A 19,456-nucleotide genomic window follows, 5' to 3' on the forward strand; every position below is an offset into this window, starting at 1 on the left:
ATCACTTACTTACCCGAGTTCAGTCTTTCTTTGACATGAAGGGGCAACAGTAATGCAAAGTGCAGAAGCATGAAGCACTTAGCCTCTCTGAGCTGCTCTGATTTGGCTATTACTCAGGGTTGGGGTTGGGGGGGCCAGTAAATGAGATTGTGTATTTGAGGTGCCTGGAATACACTGGGGCTCAATACTGTGTCATTTTTCTCTTACTGTCTTCCACCCAACAAGGGCAATGCCTGGACTCACACCATATGCAGTCCTGGGTCCAGCATCAGACACATTGCAAGCATCCTCGGGTATAACATAAGGGGAAATACTGCAGGCTGCTCTATCTGGGTTTTACCAAGAAAGACGTGTAGAATATCGAGTTGGTGAGGGTACAAGCACAAGTCCATAGCCCTGTAATGCAGTGGAAGTTGGCACACTGAGAACAACTGAGGGAAAGAAAAATGAAAGCTGAGGGCCATCCCCCAGGACTGGGCTAAATCTCAGTGCCTGGATTCAACTGGTGACCATAGTTACTTTGTGGCTTTTTTTGCTTGTTTGTTCGTTTCTGTCAAAGTCCTGAGGTTAAACTTAAATGGAAACCAGAACTGGCTCTTCGATGAAGATTTAGAGAAGAATAAAAGTGACTGGTACGTCTGTTGATCAAGTAAACAAATCAAATGAAGAGGTCTCTCTTCATTGTTTTCCCAGTGGCAAGAGAAACCTGGCGTAGGATACGCAGTTTAAATCAAGTATCAAAAGGAGGAAGGTTTCAAGGAAAAGAGGGAAAACAAAGCAAAACAAAAACCTAGACCAAAAACAGCACTATAGAGACACAGATGCTATCCAGGATTAAAAAAAAATTCTAGTACAGAATTAATTGGCTTTAAAAACCACCTCTGGTCATTTCAAATTAATGGTGGCAAGGGGCACACTGCTGCTCCAGACAGCCAGCTCCAAGTTCCAATGCAAACACGAGCATGATATGCAGAAAAAATAAGGGTAACAGCTGCATTTCTACATCACCAGAAATCAAAGGATCTAAAATTAAATTAGAGTTAGAACGAGAAATTGGTTCTAATTGTAAAACAAAACCAAGTTCCCACATAAAAATGCCCCCTAACGGTCCGCAAATAATGACATCATCAAAAACCATAAAGGCCTCAATTGGGTTTATTGAGTGTCATCTATCTGCCCGGCTCTATTCTATGCACGTTCCCATAGACTCAGGAATCATCACAGCAGAATCCTTTAAAAAACAAAGTTGGGGCACCTGGGTGGCTCAGATGGTTAAGCGTCTGCCTTCGGCTCAGGTCATGAGCCCAGGGTCCTGGGATCGAGCCCCGCATCGGGCTCCCTGCTCAGTGCAGAGCCTGCTTCTCCCTCTCCCTCTACCATTCCCTCTGCTTGTGCTCTCTGGCTCTATCTCTCTGTCAAATAAATAGATAAAATCTTTAAAAAATAAAAAAAGATAAAAAACAAAGTTAAAAACACTATTTTATAAAGGAAGAACATGAGGTACAAAGAGGGTAAGTAACTTGTCCAGAAGTATAGTGTTTAGAAAGCATCAAAAACAGTGTGACCTTGGGGATGAGGCTCTAAGGCAGTAGTTCTCGTCCAAGAGACCACAGTGGTGAGAGTCTCCTCCAACTCTTACAGGGTACCTATTAAGATGATACGATAAAATGCAAGTTTTGAAAATATTTTATTTATTTATTTCAGACAGCACAAGCAGGGGGAGAAGCAGAGGAAGAAGGAGAAGCAGACTCCCTGCTGAGCAGGGAGCCCAATGCAGGGCTCGATCCCAGGACCCTGGGATCATGACCCAAGCCAAAGGCAGCCGCTCAACTGACTGAGCCACCCAGGCGCCTCAAAATGCATTTTTTTTTTTTTTAAAGGCCAGAGTTTCGAGGTTATTTTCAGATTTGAATTAAAAAGAAGTTCCTAGTTCTGTCTGCAGGGAAACTTGCTCCACCCTGTTCTGGCTCCACTACCTGCAACCATTCTTCTTCCATTAGGTTCATCCTGAGTGCATATCGTAGTGCCAAAAAATGGAGTTCTTACCAATTGTTGACATCCTATGAATATGATAGACTTTCGATAAGTGATCACTGAACTGAATTCAGCTGAACAGAAAGAAAAGCCCGATCCTCTGCATGAGGAGAGAGAGGAAAAGGCAAAGAAAGCACCATTCCACACTTGGAGAGAGGAAAAATAGTTACGGGTTCTGAAGTGAGACACGCCGGCCCCAGTGTTAAGAGCACGTGATCCATCACACCCTTCCACAGCCCCATCTGCCCCACACTCACTAGAGGCTCCCTGTTCTCATCTTAGCCACATCCTTCCTCCACTGCGAGTGGGGCTGGGCGGCAGCTTCACAGGAAGGGAACTAGGTCACAGATAATCGCAGCCCCTTCCCATCTGCACCCTTCTCCCACACCTTCCCGGCTCTGGCTCGGGAGACGGAGGGAAGGCTGGAGTGGGATGCAATTCTCTAGCTGTAGCTCAGCAGTACGCCCAACATGCAGAGTCTTAGGAAGGCGTGAAATTAGCCCAGTCTGTCAATCAGGGAGCACAGCTGGACTCTGGCTAAATTCTATCAAATGGAAAGGGGAAGGAAACTTTTGGAAAATTAAACTGAAGGAGGAACCTTTTCCTTGGGGCGGGGAAGGTGCTTCTAATTGACTTCTCATTGGAACGCAGGTTCACCCAGAGCCCCAGGCCTTACTCCTCTGTAGAAAGAAATGAGAAGGTGGGCCACAGGCTACCCCATCCAAAAAAACACTCAAATAAATGAGACAGAATTAATTTGCCAGCAGCCTGCTAATGAGGAGCATCACACACCCAACTCACTGTGCTTTTAATTTCCAAGAGATAATTTAATTATCATTAGCTCTGAGGCCTCTTCATGATGGCCATGGGGTGGCCCTGGGGCAACCATATAAAACAAAAAAAGTCTGAGTGGCTCTCAAAAGGGAAAGAGACATAAAGGTAAAGGAAAGGGACAAACCCCACAGAATTTAAGGCCACATGCCCTGTGGCAGTACTGGTTTGGCCTCCATCCCCAAAAGCTGTCCCCTGTCCTCCTGTGACAGAGAGGAGAGGTGCCTGAGTCTCATGCGAAAAATTACGGCAGAAGTACATCATTAGCCTCAAAATGGAAGCATTCTCTTTCCTGCGTGGTGGCACCAGGGAGCTGGTATTAACTACTGGTCAAACAGCAATAGCACATCCCAGTGTATACCCTCTGAAATTAGCCAGCACCCATTTCACAAGGTCCTAGGGCTGCCTTTGTCCATCAAGGGTGGAGGGGAAGCCGGCTTTTGATTCCCTACTCAGTTCTTCCCCTGTTCTTGCCCCAAACAGTCTTAACTCTGCCCCACCTCCTCCATTTTCCTCAAGGTGAAACTGAAATCATTGAAGCATGCAACATGTAAATTCCATGTGGCCCATAAAATGTCCTGCAACCCTTAAAAAAAAAAGCTGCTATTTGAATTTAAGGGTAGAAACGAAAATAAGGCTCAGCTAAAAAGATTTAAAAAAAAAAAGGTAAAAGTAAGTAACTCAGCTTGTAAGAAATAGCTAACTCAGCCAATAAGCACATGAAAAAGATGCTCGACATCACTGATCATTATGAAAATGCAAACCAAACCACAGTCAGATACCATTGCACACCCGTTAGCATAGCTACATGACAAAACAGAAAACACGTGTTGATTGACAAGGATGTGGAGAAACTTAGAACCCTCATGCATTGCTGGTAGGAAGGTAAAATGGAGCCATCGCTTTGGAGAAGTTTGGTGGTTCCTCAAAAAAAAAAAGGAACAGAATTACCATATGATTCAGCCATTCCACTTCTGGATATACACCCAAAGGAACTAAAAGCAGAGTCTCAAAGAGTTGTGTGCACACCCATGTTCACAGCAGCATTATTCACAATAGTTACAAGGTGGAAGTAACCCACGTATCCATCCACGGATAAATGGATAAGCAAAAGGTGGTACAACACAATGGAATACTACTCGGCCTTGAAAGGGAAGGAAATTCTGATACGCTATAAACATGGATGAATCTTGAGTACATCATGTTAACTGAAATAAGCCAGTCACAAACAGGAAAATGCTGTATAAATTACAGGAGTAGTGAGAGTAGTCAAAATCAGTGAGACAAATTAGAATGGTTGTGTTCAGGGACTGGAGGAAGGGAGGAATGGGGAGTCACTGTTTAACGGGTAGAGTTTCAGGTTTGCAAGATGAATTGTTCAGGAGATGGATGCTGGTGATGGTTGTATATCACCATGAATGTACTTAATTCCCACTAAATGGTAAAGATGGAAAATTTTATGTTACATGTTATTTTACTAGACTTTTTTTTTTTTTAATCGGGGGAAGAAAATATAAACAGCTACATCAGTTTGTTTTTTCCCCTCAAGGAAAAAGAAATCATCCTAGTTAGGAGCAGGGGAAAATAAGGAAGAAGGGAGGCACAGGTCCACCAAGTAAAAACAGTGCACATTTCTCGACTTTTCGAATTCCAGGCTCAGCTGCAAAACTGACTAAGCACACCTTTCCACACCCCAGAGCCAGAGATGTGACTCACCTCACTGAGGTAAATAAAAAAAGAGCAGGTGGACCCATCCACTCCGTATTCTGCGTAGCAGGGATCCGAGCGCCACATATCTTTCATCCACTGAAATGACAAGAGCCAGGTAAGGACATCGATGAGCAGCCCGTTACTGGTGGCCCCACACATCCGCTGACAGAGAAGCCAAGGGTATGAAGGGCAAGGAGCAGTGAGTGGCTCAGACTGGGGCTCAGAGTCACTGAGCTGAGGTCAGGACAACCGATGCCCAGTTCCTAGATGATCCACAGGGAGACACTGGCTTGAGCTGGGCCTTAAGCAGAGGTGCTCAGGGTACAGAGGGTTGCAAGACATACAGGGCAGTAAAGCCCAGGACAGGCAGTGGCCAGGGGACTTTCATCAAGAACAACTGCCTAAGGGGACCCTTGCTTCAAAACCAAGAAAGCTACAGTTCTCCCCAGAGAGCTACAGTTTCACAAGCTCCAGTATCAGGCCTGGAACAAGAGAGCATGAATGCAGGCGTGCAAGGTGTGTAAGGCATGCAAGAGTCCCAAACAGGAACCATGCAAATGCTTCTGGGATTTGGTCTCACCATCCTAAGCAAACATCGGAACCAAGACTTTTCCTCTGAAAACTGCTAAGCAGGGGAGTGGTCTCCTGCATACCAGCAGGCCATACGAAAAGGATTTTTTTAAAAAAATGTTCAGAGTGAAAGAGTGTCTCAAGGGTCTCTGGTTACTCAGCTACAAATGCTAATGTGACATTTAAATCACAATCTGGAGACCTCATGGCAGGGGCCTAGGGACTGGGGGAGAGGGAAGCTGGACCCTACATAATGGCAGCCCCTTGTCAATGGCCCTTGAAGGATCACCTGCTGGAGGCTGGGAACGCCAGGGGAAGGCAGCTTCAAAGACACAGCAGGCTCCCGAAGTGGCCCACGCTCCTTCAATCTGACCAGTTAGAGCCATTGTTGACTAACCCCATGGAGTTGGCATAAGCAGACAAGGGTTGTCATGGCCACAGCCGCAAACTGGTAGGATTGAGGCACCCCTGAAATGACTCCCTTAAAGGGCTTGCTTGCCATCTGTGTTACTGGGGGATTACAGAGAGGGGAGGGGAAGGAAGAGGGTATCGGTGCAGACTGAAGATGATGGGAATGAACAGAAGTTACTTCTGCCTTACCTTGATTTTCCCCTCACAGTGGGGGTAGCCATCCATAGGAGGCAATACACATTTTTCTTGAGCTCCATTAATGATATCTGTAAAGATGAAAGAGAACAAAGGATACCATAAAGTTCATGAAACACAAACCTAACACCCTTGTAAGCAAGGGGCAGGGAAAGAAACAGAAAAAGGAAGTCTATACTGGGAGCCATGCTCTGACCGGTGGAACCCCTCCAGCGGGCCGCAGGTCCAGTTGGTCTGCAGCGAGGACCCGACCCAAGGACGGCCCACCTGCGGGATGGCCAGAGACCAATGAGGCATGTGGCCTCGCCTGAAAGGATGAGCTACACCAACCACAGTGCTTGCTGGGAAATCTGCAACTGGGCAACAGAATCCAAACAAATGGAGACCAGGCAATGGAGCCATGAGATTAGGAAGGACCAGCAGGGCTGGTAGGACCATGCTAGGCTACGCAGACAGACTGAGGTCAGGAGCAGCTTCAGGACATGTGCTTGAACTGAGCAGCTGGCTAAAGACAGGCAAAAAGAACCGGTGTGTAGAGAAGGAGAAAGCCACCAGACACATCTGCGAGGAAGAGCTCCTTATGGACCTGGTCCTTAAATTTCTGCAGAGATTTCCTTACTGCTTCAGGTATTTCCTCACGGAACAACTCCCCTTGTATTAGTTAGCTCAAGTGGATTCCGATTCCTTTTGACGACAGAGTCAAAACTAAAAAGAAACTAAAAAGCTTACTGTTTAGTGGTAGACAACGGACAAATATGTAAACCACTGGACAGCAGTGTAACAGACATTATGTTAGAGCGGACCAAGGGCAGGGCACGCACACCAGTCTCCAGGCTCAAAGAAGGCTTCCTGGATCTAGTGACATCTCAGCTAAGAAGCAGGAGTGCATCAGGGGAAGGGGCCAGCTAGAGATGGTGTCTGAGGAACTGGGGAGGCTCCAAAAGCAGGGACACGCTCCGAGGGGAATGCCAAAGTGGGAGGTACTGAGTGGTCAGACAGGAGCTTGGGCAGGGCCCAAATCAGAAAGGCCTCTGGCAAGCGCCCTAGTAAAAGACTTTAATCTTTAAGCTAAGGGCACGGCAGAGCACTGAATGCTTTTAAGAAGGGAACGGTTAAGATCAGACTGATGTTTAGGAATCATCATTTCAGCTGGAAACTGGGACAACTCTAAACCTACATGCTTCTCTTCGGGGACCAACGATATTTTCCAGACTGCTTGGAAAATGTCACCATTACTTACTGCCAACAGTTTTCTATACAAAGTGCTAATGAGAAATTAGATCCCAAACTACAGTATCATTTGACAGTGGTATTTAAACGAGGTTGGTAGCTGCTGGGGCTAAAATAAAAGCTGTACCTGTCCTTGAAAATTAGTTCTTTTGACAGTCTTAAACAGAGAGGTTCTTCACCTCTTGATTCAGCGTTTTCAGGAACATTCCACCAGCTACTCACATAACTAGAGCATAAAATCAATATCCTCATCAAGGATTGCAGGCGGTGTCATTTAGTAGTTAACATGGAAGATACTTAGCTTGTCAGAGCCCCTGTTTCTCCATCTTGTAAAACTGAAATAAGTGCATCTCTGTTTCATCCAGCTTTTACTCAATAAGTTAGTATTTGTAAAAAGGCTAGTCTGGCACTCCCAACAGCGGACTCTCACCACAGACAACAGTAGGTGCTTAAAAAGTTGGCATTTGCTATATAGTTCCCCACAACTTACACTCAATGTATCTAGGAAAGCAGTATTTCAAAAGCACAGATCTTTTGGAAACGCATTCTCCGTGGTTTTGAAATGAATGCAGGCTTGAGGTAGTAGATCTCCCTACAGCAACCCCCTTCTCTCTCACTTGTAAGCGGGCCAGCGAGCTCCAGAACCCACTAACAGATGCCTCCCCAAAGAACAGAGATGCTTTTCAATGGCTGCTGATCCTATTTTTGTTTCGGATTTTGCTTGGCAACATTTACCAAGCAAATAAGCAGCATAGGTTCCAAGAAAGTAAGCAGAGTCTGAAACAGCTGGGGGTCAGGGTAACGGGACATTTAAGGGGATGCTTAGGGAGAAATGCCCCCCTTCCTCTGCACACTCTAAGCACTATTACAGTTCCAGACATTCAGAGCCAGAAATTATGGAAACTAGAGACTACAGAGTTGGAGGTGCAGTAGAGTGGATTGAAGAGAAATCACTGGCTGGTAAAATAAACCAGTAAGTCCATGAAGTCCTGCCATCAAAGTCTGGTCACTGACAGTGTGGGTCCTTTTCATAAAGACTTTCAAGGAACAATAATCCATTATGCCAAGGGTTGGCAAACCTTTTATGTGAAGGAACAGATAGCAAATATTTGAGGCTTGGCAGGCCACACTGTGTCTGCCCCAGCTATGCCACTCTGGGTTGTAGCAGGAAAGCAACCCCATTTAATAGGGGAATGAATAGGTGTGGCTGTGTTCCAATTAAACTTTATTTACAAAAACAGACACAGACCCCCCCCCCCCCATATTTGCTATGCTAAGAGAGTCTCAAAATGAGGATTCTTGTTTTTGCAAAGACCTGCTGGAATGACTTTTTTTGGAGGATACCTGTAGGCATTCCTTGGCCCCTACCCCTACCCTTTGTCCACCTGGTTAACACCCCTCTTTAAAGAGCCGGTTCAAGATTCACCTCTGTAAGAAACAGGCCGAACCCTTTCTTCCTAGGCTAAACCAGAATGTAGTTAGGATTTAGTGCCACCTTCCTCCTCAAATCTCTCCTGTGGCTTTGAGCAATCCCGTTCCTTCCTCCACATGGCCCATCTCCCCTTCTAGGATGAGGACGCTGTGGGGAGGTTACATGGGCCCACCCCATCACCAGGCACTCAGTCAGTGCAGGCGGACTGAATAAACACACATGGCCCCCTGCTCCACCTCCCCTGACCAACTCTTCAGCTCAGGGAGAACTAGACTGAGCACGAGACCTGTGCTAGACCGGGGTTTTTCCTTCTCTTTCACCTGGCAGCTTGTCAGCTAATCCAACAGGGTTCTCTCTGCAATTCCATTAATTTGGGACCAATTTTCTCTCCACTTAGTTACACAGTGATGAGTCTGAATATACAATGACGCCCAGAAGTGGGGTGAAATGGCTTAAGGCTCTAGGGTAGGAAGGATCTGTGAAAGGGGGACACAGGAAGTGCCAGGCTTCCCAGGGAGGAGTGAGCTGCTCCCTGAATTTGACCACCAGTAACCTGACCTCCAGTAAACTGAGCGTGACCCTCCAGCACCTCCCACCTTCTGCAGAGTTTCAGCACATCTCAGAAGGCAGCTCCCCATTTTGTTTCCATCACAATGACGAAAACTCAGTAAATAATGTCTTTATTAGTCTGTGCACACAGAAGACTTTGCTACCTAGAGAAGAGCCTCCAATTTAAGGTTAGTCAAAAAACAAAACTTCAGGCCCACAAAGGTTAATGTTACTGCTTTTCAGGGGAGACTTAGCTTACTGTACATTAAGCCCCTTCCAAAAGAAGACCGGATTCTGCCACAAATATGTTACTAGAAGCTTCTCCCTGCCATTCACCCGATATGAGATTCTCCCAATGTCTTTTGTTTTTGTAATGGTGAACGGGCAAGGGGGAAAAAAGATGTTGACATAAGCAAAGACGCTCAGCACTTCCTGCTGTTCAGGACTCTGTTTCATCCCTTACCCTCCCAAACCGGCCACGCTGTGTCTCTCTCCAAAAACTTCATCTCTGCACTGATTCTATGGCATTGTCAACCAGGTATTACAGAGGGCAGAATGCCTTGGTGTGCAAATCCTGTTGTTTTATCAGTCACCTGGACCCACACAGTGCAGCAGGGGCTAGAATACTGGCTTTAATCTAAGAAAACTCTTTTCTTACGATCAGAGATGCTTATGACTCAGGAAGAACACATGTGCAGGAGGACCAGAAGTGACAGAGAGCTCATGCACACACACAGAGCGGGTGTTCCTGCCAAGTGTGCAGTCAAGTTCTCCATGTGGAGACAGTCCGTCCCCGTACATGCACACATGTTGAAAGAGAGACATGCTGAGAGTGACAATGGCATTTTCTTTTTTTTTTTTTTTTTAAGATTTTATTTGAGAGAGAGAGAGCATGCTCATGCACATGGGTGGGGGAAGGGTCAGAGGGAGAAGCAGACTCCCCACTGAGCAGGGAGCCCAAGGTGGGGCTGGATCCCAGGACCCTGGGATCATGATCTGAGCTGAAGGCAGACGCTTAACCCACTGAGCCACCCAAGCGCCCCAACACACAGAAGATTTTTAGTCATGCTTCCCCCCACCTCTAAGGAAGGAAGGAGAAAGCAGGGCAGGCAGAGAGGGCAGACACCAGTGGTACAGACGAGCTCAGAGACGATGGGAACAGAAATAGGCGGAGCAGGAAATGAAGGTGGGTGATAACTTCCCCTGAGATATTACCTGCCTTTCTAAGGGGTAAACAGACATGATCACGTTTTATGTTAACTGCACCCTCCTGAAAAGGAAGGCAGTTACCTCATCTTACAGCTTGGAAAGGAGAAACTTTAAAATCATCAGCATCCACCTCCAAACTCAGCCCACGGTCACCAAGAATGTGCTGCCTGCCGTGTGCTGAAATGTCAAAGCTGGATCCTTGCAACAAGACATGGTCTGTGTCCTCATGGAGCGTATTGCAGCGAGGCGAAGGAGAGACCTCACACAACTGAGTCAGACACATGTTAGCCAAGACCCCCTGCGAGGCAGGATGGCCCCCTCCACGCTGGGGCCTGGTGCCCAACACGGCACCTGCAATATGCCAGCTCCAGAGTATTCTTTTCAACAAATGAATGAACAAATGTAACAAAGGGGTGAACAGCTCCAAGTTCCAGAGAAGCGGAGAGGGGAGAAAGTACCACAGAAGAAAGTACCTCACTCAGAATCACTGCACCAAGAATGCCAAGTTCTGGAACAGAGCTGCAGGGATTTGCATCCGACACAAGGAAAAATGGCAGGAACATGCGGCAGGGAAAGAAGAGGCATTTCTGATGCAGGGAGGGGACGCGGCCTACCCCCACGTGAGTTACCGGTGTTCATACCTTACTGGCATTTAAAAAGACAGGTTTACTCTGGAAAACAGTATGGAGGTTCCTCAAAGAGTTGAAAATAGAGCTACCCTATGACCCAGCAATTGCACTACTGGGTATTTATCCCAAAGATACAGATCTAGTGATCCGAAGGGGCACATGCATCCCAATTTTTATAGCAGCAATGTCCACAATAGCCAAACTGTGGAAAGAGCTCAGATGTCCATCGACAGATGAATGGATAAAGAAGATGGATAAAGGCACCCCACACATATTTCCTCTCAAAAGATAAAGGGTCTCCAGTGATCGCATTTTGTGTGTAGGACAAGGCAGTGTTTCTCTCGGAACACCTGACAGGAACATGCAGCCCCCGTTATCAGATGGCCCCTGCTGAGCGCCCACGTGTGCACGTCACTGGCCCCGCTGGTCCGCGCCAGCCAGGAACAGACTCCATCTCTGCGCTCAGCCCGGAGACTGGGGACCAGGCTCCTGCCGGCACTTCCATCAGCTGGCCTGGCTTCAGGAGTTAAGAGCAATAAATCGGACAGACATCAGCCACGGTGAAATATAATCTCCCATTAAAAATGACCTTACCAGTCATTCTCAGCTTGGCAAATATTCATTTTGGGCCACTTTACATTTGCATTATTAAAAAAAGTGATTTAATTTCTATAACTGAATCATTCCAGTCCCAGGGTTCACAGGAACAGGAAGCTCTCTGCCCACCAAAAGGAGCTGGGGACCAACAAGAGGTAATGGGCTCAACTCCCTCACAGACCCCCCAGGGACGGATACTGGGCACCGTGAAAAGAATTGTTTCTATTTTGCTTTTATTTTGTTTTTTTTTAACCTAGGAAGCTAGAAATACAATCATTGTACCAAAAATTTTTAAGGCTGCAAGGGACTTCTGAAGCCCTATTAGCGAAGTGTGGACGTTTCCTGATTCATAAAACCAAGATTTACAGAAATGAAGTGCTCTCTTCATTCACTGATTAAAGAAAACTCGTTAAGTATTTCCCATATAGAAGGCATTCTGCACATTCCACCCAGGCCTCTGGTCTCTAGTCAAGATGACTTCCACCACATTGTAAGAAAAGGCACACCACTGGGGCGCCTGGGTGGCTCAGTGGGTTGAGCATCCAACTCTTGATTTTGGCTGGGGCTGATCTCGGGGTCGTGGGCCCAAGCCCCACGTGCAGCTCCGCGCTCGGGGGGGGGGGGGGTCTGCCGGTCCTTCTCCTGCTCTTCCTGACTCTCTCTCTTGCTCTTTCTCGCAAATAAATGAATAAATAAAATCTTAAAAAAAAAAAAAAAGCACACCACCACCTTCATGTTCTGCCCAGGTAATCTCAAGAGTCAACTCTGAAGGATGGAATGACAAATTCTCACGCCTCTCTACAACTCCAAGGGCCTCGCAGACCTGCTAGGCACCCAGAGCTACAGTACTGCCCACGTACAAATACTATGGGCATACCGGAAGTCAACGAGAAAATCATGTTCAAGGTACAGTTCTTCTGTGTACTCAAGAATGAAACCAATATGTAAAAAGAATGAACTCGTAACAACTATGAAAACACAGTAACAGCCAAATAACCCTGGATTATTTAATGTTTCCCTTCGTCATACCCTCTCTCACTTTTCTTTTGCAGGATTATCTGCCAAATAAAGCTTTTAAGTCAGCATTAATAAGGTTTTCTCTCTTCTTGGTAAAACAGAATTAAAAAGGGAACCTAGCTTTAAGATTTTCAGTATGAGAGGCAGAGTCTATAAGAATGTCACACACACACACACACACACACACACACACACCCCACCCCTCCATTCTGATAACCCCCAGGCATTCCTACTGATATAAGCATATCAGATTTCTAGGAACGTTCAAGGAAGAGAGGGTGGTTATCACACACCTAGGAGCACATATGCAGAGTAGTGGACAGAAAACCTGCCATTCCTAGAAGAAGAAAGCTTACCGTCATCAGGGAAATGCAAATCAAAACCACGGGGGGATACCACATCAGTATCACCCCTCCCGTGAAAGAGCTATCATCAAAAACTCAGATAGTAACAAGTGTTGGCAAGCATGTGCAGACATCAGAACCCTCAAACCCTGCTGATGGGAATCTAAAATGGTGTGGCTACTTTGGGAAACAGGCTAGAAGTTCCTTCAAAAGTTAAAAATAGAGTTACCATCTGACCCAGTAATCTCGCTCCCAGGTATACAACCAAGAGAAATGAAAATGTTCTGTCCACACAAAAACTTATATACAAATGTTCACAGTAACACTATTCAGAAGAGCCAAAAGTGGGGAAAAACCATAATGTTCAACTAATCAATGGATAGACAACATGTGTCATACCCATGTGATTGAATATTATTCTGCCATAAAAAGGAATGACCTATTGATTTATGCTACAAACATAGAGGAACCTTAAAATCTTTATTTATTTGACAGAGAGAGACACAGCGAGAGAGGGAACACAAGCAGGGGGAGTGGGAGTGGGAGAAGCAGGCTTCCCGCCGAGCAGGGAGCCCGATGCGGGACTCGATCCCAGGACCCTGGGATTATGACCTGAGCCGAAGGCAGACGCTTAACGACTGAGCCACCCAGGCACCCCTTTAAAATCTTTAAACTAAGTGAAAGAAAGCTGTCACAAAAGACGGCATACTATATAGTTGCATATGTATGAGATGTCTAGAAGAGGCAGATCTATGCAGAGAGAAGTAGATGAGTGGTGGCCTAGGGTTGGGGGAAGGAGAGGTTGGCGGGGCGGGGTAGTGAAAATGAACAGGCTCTCTTTCTGAGGTGATAAAAATATTCTAAAATTGACTGTGGTGATGTGCCTGCATAACCCTGTGAATATACTTAAAGCCACTGAATTGTACACTTTAAATGGGTGAGTTGCATGGTATATGAATTGTATCTCAATAAAGCTGTCCCAGAAACCACACGGAAAAAACAAAAAAGGCTGCCACGGGTTCATTCCATAAAATATTGTACCTATATGAGTGTCTGTAAAGCTTTCAGTACCTCCCTAAGAAGGATACGCAGGAACACAAAGCCATCTTTAGCTTGAGGGAGTCTAGAATGTAACTCCAGCTTCCATACTTGCATGCCAGAAAGGGTAGTTAACAGACCGTGAAACACAGAGTAAGTTCCAGCAACATGGCCCTCAGACGCACAGGCAAGGAGAGGAAGAAGCTGGACTTCTCGGCCCATCCGCCACCCACCCAGCTCTCATGGCCCTTCATACCCACTGCAACCAATTTTGAGCTGAACACCTGGCCACCCTGTTAGAGCCTCTCTTGCAGCTCAGTGGGACTATGTCCAGGTCAGGAGACGGGAGAGGAAACGACAGGCAGTCTCCAACTTCAGGACACTCTGCCTGGCTGAATCTCTAGTTCTGACCCTCTTCCTGTGGGCTGGGAGATGGACATGTCATGGCACAGCAACACAGAGGCCCGGGAATCCTGAACCGCCGTGGGTGGGGGTAGGGCTGCATGGGGGCAGGCCTGCACTGCTTGCTAGTGGGTTATCGTGTGAAAGAGAAACCATCCTGTCTCCTTTGAGCACTGTCCTTGTGTGCTGTGTTCTTACAGCAGCCTCGTTTGCTCCTGAAGTCATCAGCAGCTAAGTGGGATTTCGGTCGGGCTTTAAAGGACAACTAGGAATATTCAGGAAGGAATGTGAGAGCTAAGCACACAGAGGAACAGGCATAGCAACAGCCAACACAGGCACACCACCAACTATGTGCTCCTTCTGTAATTCATTCCCATGCATTATGTCACACCTCCTCCCAGGAACCACATGCAATAAATGCACGTTATCCCCATTTCACAGAAGAAGACACTGAGGCCCAGAGAGATTAAGTAACTTGGCCAAGGTCACAGAACAAATCAGTCCTTCTTGACCCGCTCTGCACATTAAAATCACCTGGGGAGCTTTTAAAAATGTACCCCACCCTCCTGAGATTCTGACTTAAATGGTCTGGCGAATGGGTCAGTCACTGCCCCTTTCCATGCTCTCACCTCAGGTGATTCTAACGGGCAGCCGCTGCCCTGAGGACCCAGTAGACAGTAAATGTTAAAATAAGCTAGGGACACTGGAGAAGAGGAAAGGCCAGAAATGGAAAACAGGTTTTTTTTGTTTTGTTTTGTTTTCTTATCTTATACTCCAACTCCCAGAGTGTTCTACAGAGAAAGCAAATCCACCCCCCAGTGGCTAGGCGTAACCAATCAGCCGTCAACGTCTGAGAGGGTGGGGAGAGTGCAGGGGGGCCAAGGTGGCCAAAGCAGAGGACTCGGGGTAAGAAATCAGGTTGGAAAGGTAAGCTGGCACGTCAGGCTACAAAATCATGGATTCCAGCTTAGATGAACACAATTTGCCACTGCAGGAAACAGGAGGGTGGCTGTGCACACTTGTGTAGCTGGGGAGAATGGCATGGGAAAGTAACTGAGAGTCCCTGAGTAGAAAAGCCACAGGCTGAAAAATGGGAAATTAAAAAAAAAAAAAAAAAAAAAAAGAGGGCACCAGCCACAGTTGAAGGATAAAAATTTGACCATGTGCACTTTAAAAAGATACTGTTGCATAATGTCTTCAGGAATAGAGTTTATACCTAAAGTAAGTCATCAAGGACTCAATATGTCTTTCGCTGGTCAGGAAGCTCAAGATATTTTCCAACACAAGGTCGCTAAAGACAGTCGTCCATGTTTAACCCCTTCTTCTCGCTGATAGCAGCTTCTAATGTCTTTCTTAAATTGCCCTTGAAAATGCCATTTTCGTTTAATTAAACTTTCACTGGTGCCTATTTTGTAAGTAAGTGGTAAATCCACTGTAAATTTTCACATGTATTTCCAAGAGGACAGCGCATCAGGCTCTAAAGTTATAAAGCTATAACATCCTGTCCTCTCTAATCTTCACAAAGTAGGTCATTCCTCTCACAAAATGCCATCTCCCTCATGGCCGCCATGATGGATGTCCTCTCGACCATGATGTAACCTGCTCCTGGAGGTGGCACAGTTCAACATTTCAAGACAGAGCCACTCCTATGCGCTGGTATTTTCAAGTACATGACCACACCCAGCCCCAGCCTGGGAAATGGTGGAAAAGGAAAGTAAAGATTTTGTACTGTAAAGGGCAGGGCTGGAAGGGTTGTCTAAGAGACTTCAGCATGGATTATCTCTCTGCCACTGACAACCTGGCCAAGTTACTGAACAATCCTGAGTCTACGTTTCCTCGTGCAATAAATACAGTCAGCAAAACCTCTCTATCTGGGTTACCATTTCTGTGCCAGGTACCAAGCCTGGGGTTGATCTGTGGCTTTGTGTCACCGTCAAAACGACCTTTGAAGTCCAATGTGGAATGCTGAGGGCGACAAAGCCATGGGAAAGACAGACTGCTTGCAACACACTGAAATATCCCACACTCGCTCTCATTCACGCAATTCATCTGTTCTATACACTTGTCCTACCGTCTGTATAAACTTGGTGTCTCTGTTGCCCGTCTCTAATTCATTTTATGTCACAATATTTGGGAGAGTGTGAGATACAGCGAGTGATTAAAATGCTTTGGATTTATGGAAGGAAAAAAATTCAAGTCTTTTTAAATAAATAGCACTACAGCATATACTATATATTCTAATAGTGCTGGGATTAGAAAATAAAACTGAGTTTGCAATATGATTTGGATAATGAGTTCTTTTTATGCATAAATCTACATGTATTCATTTCTATGTAAATGCCATATTCTGTAAGTTTATACTTAATTTCTGCTATCATTTCTTCTGCAAAAAAACTTCAGCATTTTAAGTAACAATAAACAGGCATAACAGTCACTAAAGTGGGAGAATGCTAGTTTTATATATCAAAAACAAAAGAAAGAAAAAAAAGAAAGAGTTACCCTGGTGTCATATTCCCAGAAAAAAAAGTTTCTGTATATAATATTTTTCAAAATAAGATACAGTGCTGACAGATTTTGGTGCACCCTCGGTTGTCAATTTATATTTAAGAAAATATACTGGGAAGTCAGTGGCGGTCATTAAAAATTCAAGATTATACTTGCAAAACTGCATCAAATTCTCAAGTTGGGGGCCTAAGGCAATTTTTACACCTATTCTTTTTCCAATAAGCAAGGTAGGGCACAGCCTTCCTTAACTTGTCCTCGTGTCACACAAGGTTTAGTGGGAGAGGAAAAGAAACATAATGCACCGATCTCCAGCAATAGCAGCTTGCTCCTGGGAAGTGAAGCACCGGCCCCTCCCTTCATCCCCTCCAACTACAAGTGATTCCATTTTTCTTCTACAACAGTTGACTCAGGCACACACATTTTTGACTGTTTCTCTCAAACTGCCAAAGATGCTTGGAGTTTGGATTTTGTTAGGAAACTAGAGAAATATATACTGTGTGTGTGTGTGTGTGTGTGTGTGTGTGTGTGTGTGTGTGTGTGTGTTTCTTTGTTGAAACTGAAGAAGGGAAAAAATACAGAGTTAATAACTGGGAAATGGGCCGGACTATTTTAATTGTACAAACTGTAAAATAGGTGTATTCTTTTCACATCACAGAATGCCCCTTTTTTGAATCGCCTGTCACAAGCCTTTATGCAGCTACTGGTGAAGAACAGAGATTCGAATTGGCCACCCAATCTACAGGCAACAACAAATTTTGATTATTCTTTTACTAGGAGATCAAGATAAATTTTTGTTTTCACTCTCTCTCTGAACCAAAGTTTTTTTTGTTTTGTTTCGTTTTTTGGTGGCTTGGTTATAGCCTCCCTTTTCCATTTTAGCATGAAAAAATAAATTATAAGTTAATTTGGAATTAAGATGACACCCTGATAATAAGTTTTTGGTACTAGAAAAAGAAATTGAAAATCAGAAAAAGAAGCTGAAGTCCCAGAAGATGGAGAACACCCACAAGTACATCAAACTCTTGGGTGTAAGTTTAAAGAAAGGCTGAGGGCTGCTTAATTTTTAGGTCTCATTTGATTTACCCAAAGTTGCATGAAATCTATTAGCCCACTGGCATGAAACCTACATGCTATGCTTGCTAGATACGTGCTTGCTAGGGATATCTCTCACAAACCAGGCTGTCTTATAACTTAATTCCTTTTATCTCTTCTAGCCTTAGCAGGTTTTTCTTCCCGTGAAAAGGAAACATACCTGGTATTGAGACCATGTAAATTTGGACACTGATACTTAGCTTATGAAGTTGAGAGTCACGTACATATTCTTAAATGTTGTGTCACCCTGAAATGCTATTCATCTACTCAATAGAAAAGGCTAGTAAATATGTGAATGCAGGTTCCTTCCAGTATGAAACACAAACGTTTTGAAATGACTGGGAATTTGTTTCAGGAAGTGGTCTGTTCCAAGATGGGAATTTGGTTTTTAAGTCAGGTCTTGGGAGGGTTCTCATCCTCTGGCGGTAGGATTACTACCTGAAGATCTCCTTCAGGAGATCCTCCCCACCATGCCAGTATCCAAAACAAACTTCACTCACTCACTTGCCCCCCGTACCCCCCCGCCATGGTGTCAGGGCAGAGGGAGAGCCCACTCTCCCTGCCAACCTAGAAATGGTGCTTATTGTCTCAAAAGCAAGGAAGAGCTGCCATAAATACCAAGGGGCAGGAGAAAGAGCAGTGATAGGAAATACCTCAAACTGTTTGCTGGTCAGGGCAGACAGCTCAACTGTCTTACTTGGGCAAAAACTGGGTGATCAATTTAATTTGGAATTCTTGATAAAACAGAACTGAGAAATTATATATTGGCAATGGCAGAGAAACTTATACTGCATAATCTTCCTACGGATAATACTTGTAAAAAGGAAAAGGGGCAGACAGTAGAAGGAATTTGATCCTTAAAAGAACTGAACTGCACTGCACTGGATGAGATCCACATTTACATGGTTTTGCCCGTGACAGGGACTCTCTGTCTGGGTGGTGGGAGGTGACTAGAAGGTAAGCAAAAGGCTACAGTCTTAGAATTGAGTTTGGGCAATCAGGGTAGCTAGAAATCGAGATAGGATATTTCCAAAAAGAGGGAACCAAAGAAGGGGAGCCCTAAAATCTGCATGTATAAACTGCTCTGAAATCCTTGAGTGACCCCATAACTGAGCATTTATAGGAGAGACTCCATGGAAAGCTCAAAGGTATTTAAAGATTGAGCTGCTGTTCCCTGCAGGGTAGTCTGAATTTGAATCCTAACAAAGCAGGAAGGTTTGGTTAACATTTCAGGTCTTCCAATGAACTCCCAGAAAGGCCTCGCATCTGCCCTAGGACTTAATACTTCCTAGCACGAGGACAAAAACTGAAAGAGACACACCCAACAAACTATAAAATCAAGTCTTGGTGAGTTCAAGGTAGTAAGTCAGTAATTTAACTGCCTGCTAGAACAAAAATCAATACTCTTCAGAGTAAGATAACAGAATACAGACATTCTACAATATATCATTACCATGTCCAATATGTAGAAAGGAAAATGTGTATGAAAGTCAAGAAAAGCAATAAATAAAAATATACCCAAGATGATGTAAATGTGGCAACTGACAAAATGTGTATGAAAGTCAAGAAAAGCAATAAATAAAAATATACCCAAGATGTTGTAAATGTGGCAACTGACATAAATATGACTAAAGACAAAGAAAGGAACACATTTAAAAAAA

General features: G+C 45.0%; 1 protein-coding gene across 4 annotated transcripts in view; it reads right to left on the reverse strand.

The window, feature by feature from the left end:
- The window catches only part of MGAT5 (alpha-1,6-mannosylglycoprotein 6-beta-N-acetylglucosaminyltransferase), a 325,833-nt gene that overhangs the window by 134,893 nt on the left and 171,484 nt on the right, over window positions 1–19,456 (reverse strand). For all 4 annotated transcript variants that reach the window (XM_028101249.2, XM_028101248.2, XM_088021737.1 and 1 more), the window contains 2 exons: window positions 5,746–5,822; window positions 4,582–4,671 (listed from right to left, as the gene is read on the reverse strand). In XM_028101249.2, coding sequence (XP_027957050.1) covers window positions 4,582–4,671; window positions 5,746–5,822 — 167 coding nt within the window. The remainder of the gene's footprint in view (window positions 1–4,581; window positions 4,672–5,745; window positions 5,823–19,456) is intronic.

This window comes from Eumetopias jubatus, unplaced genomic scaffold, assembly GCF_037043125.1.
Source record: "Eumetopias jubatus isolate StellerSeaLion01/CBP00866 unplaced genomic scaffold, mEumJub1_p1.0 scaffold_3, whole genome shotgun sequence".
NCBI classification, from domain to species: domain Eukaryota; kingdom Metazoa; phylum Chordata; class Mammalia; order Carnivora; family Otariidae; genus Eumetopias; species Eumetopias jubatus.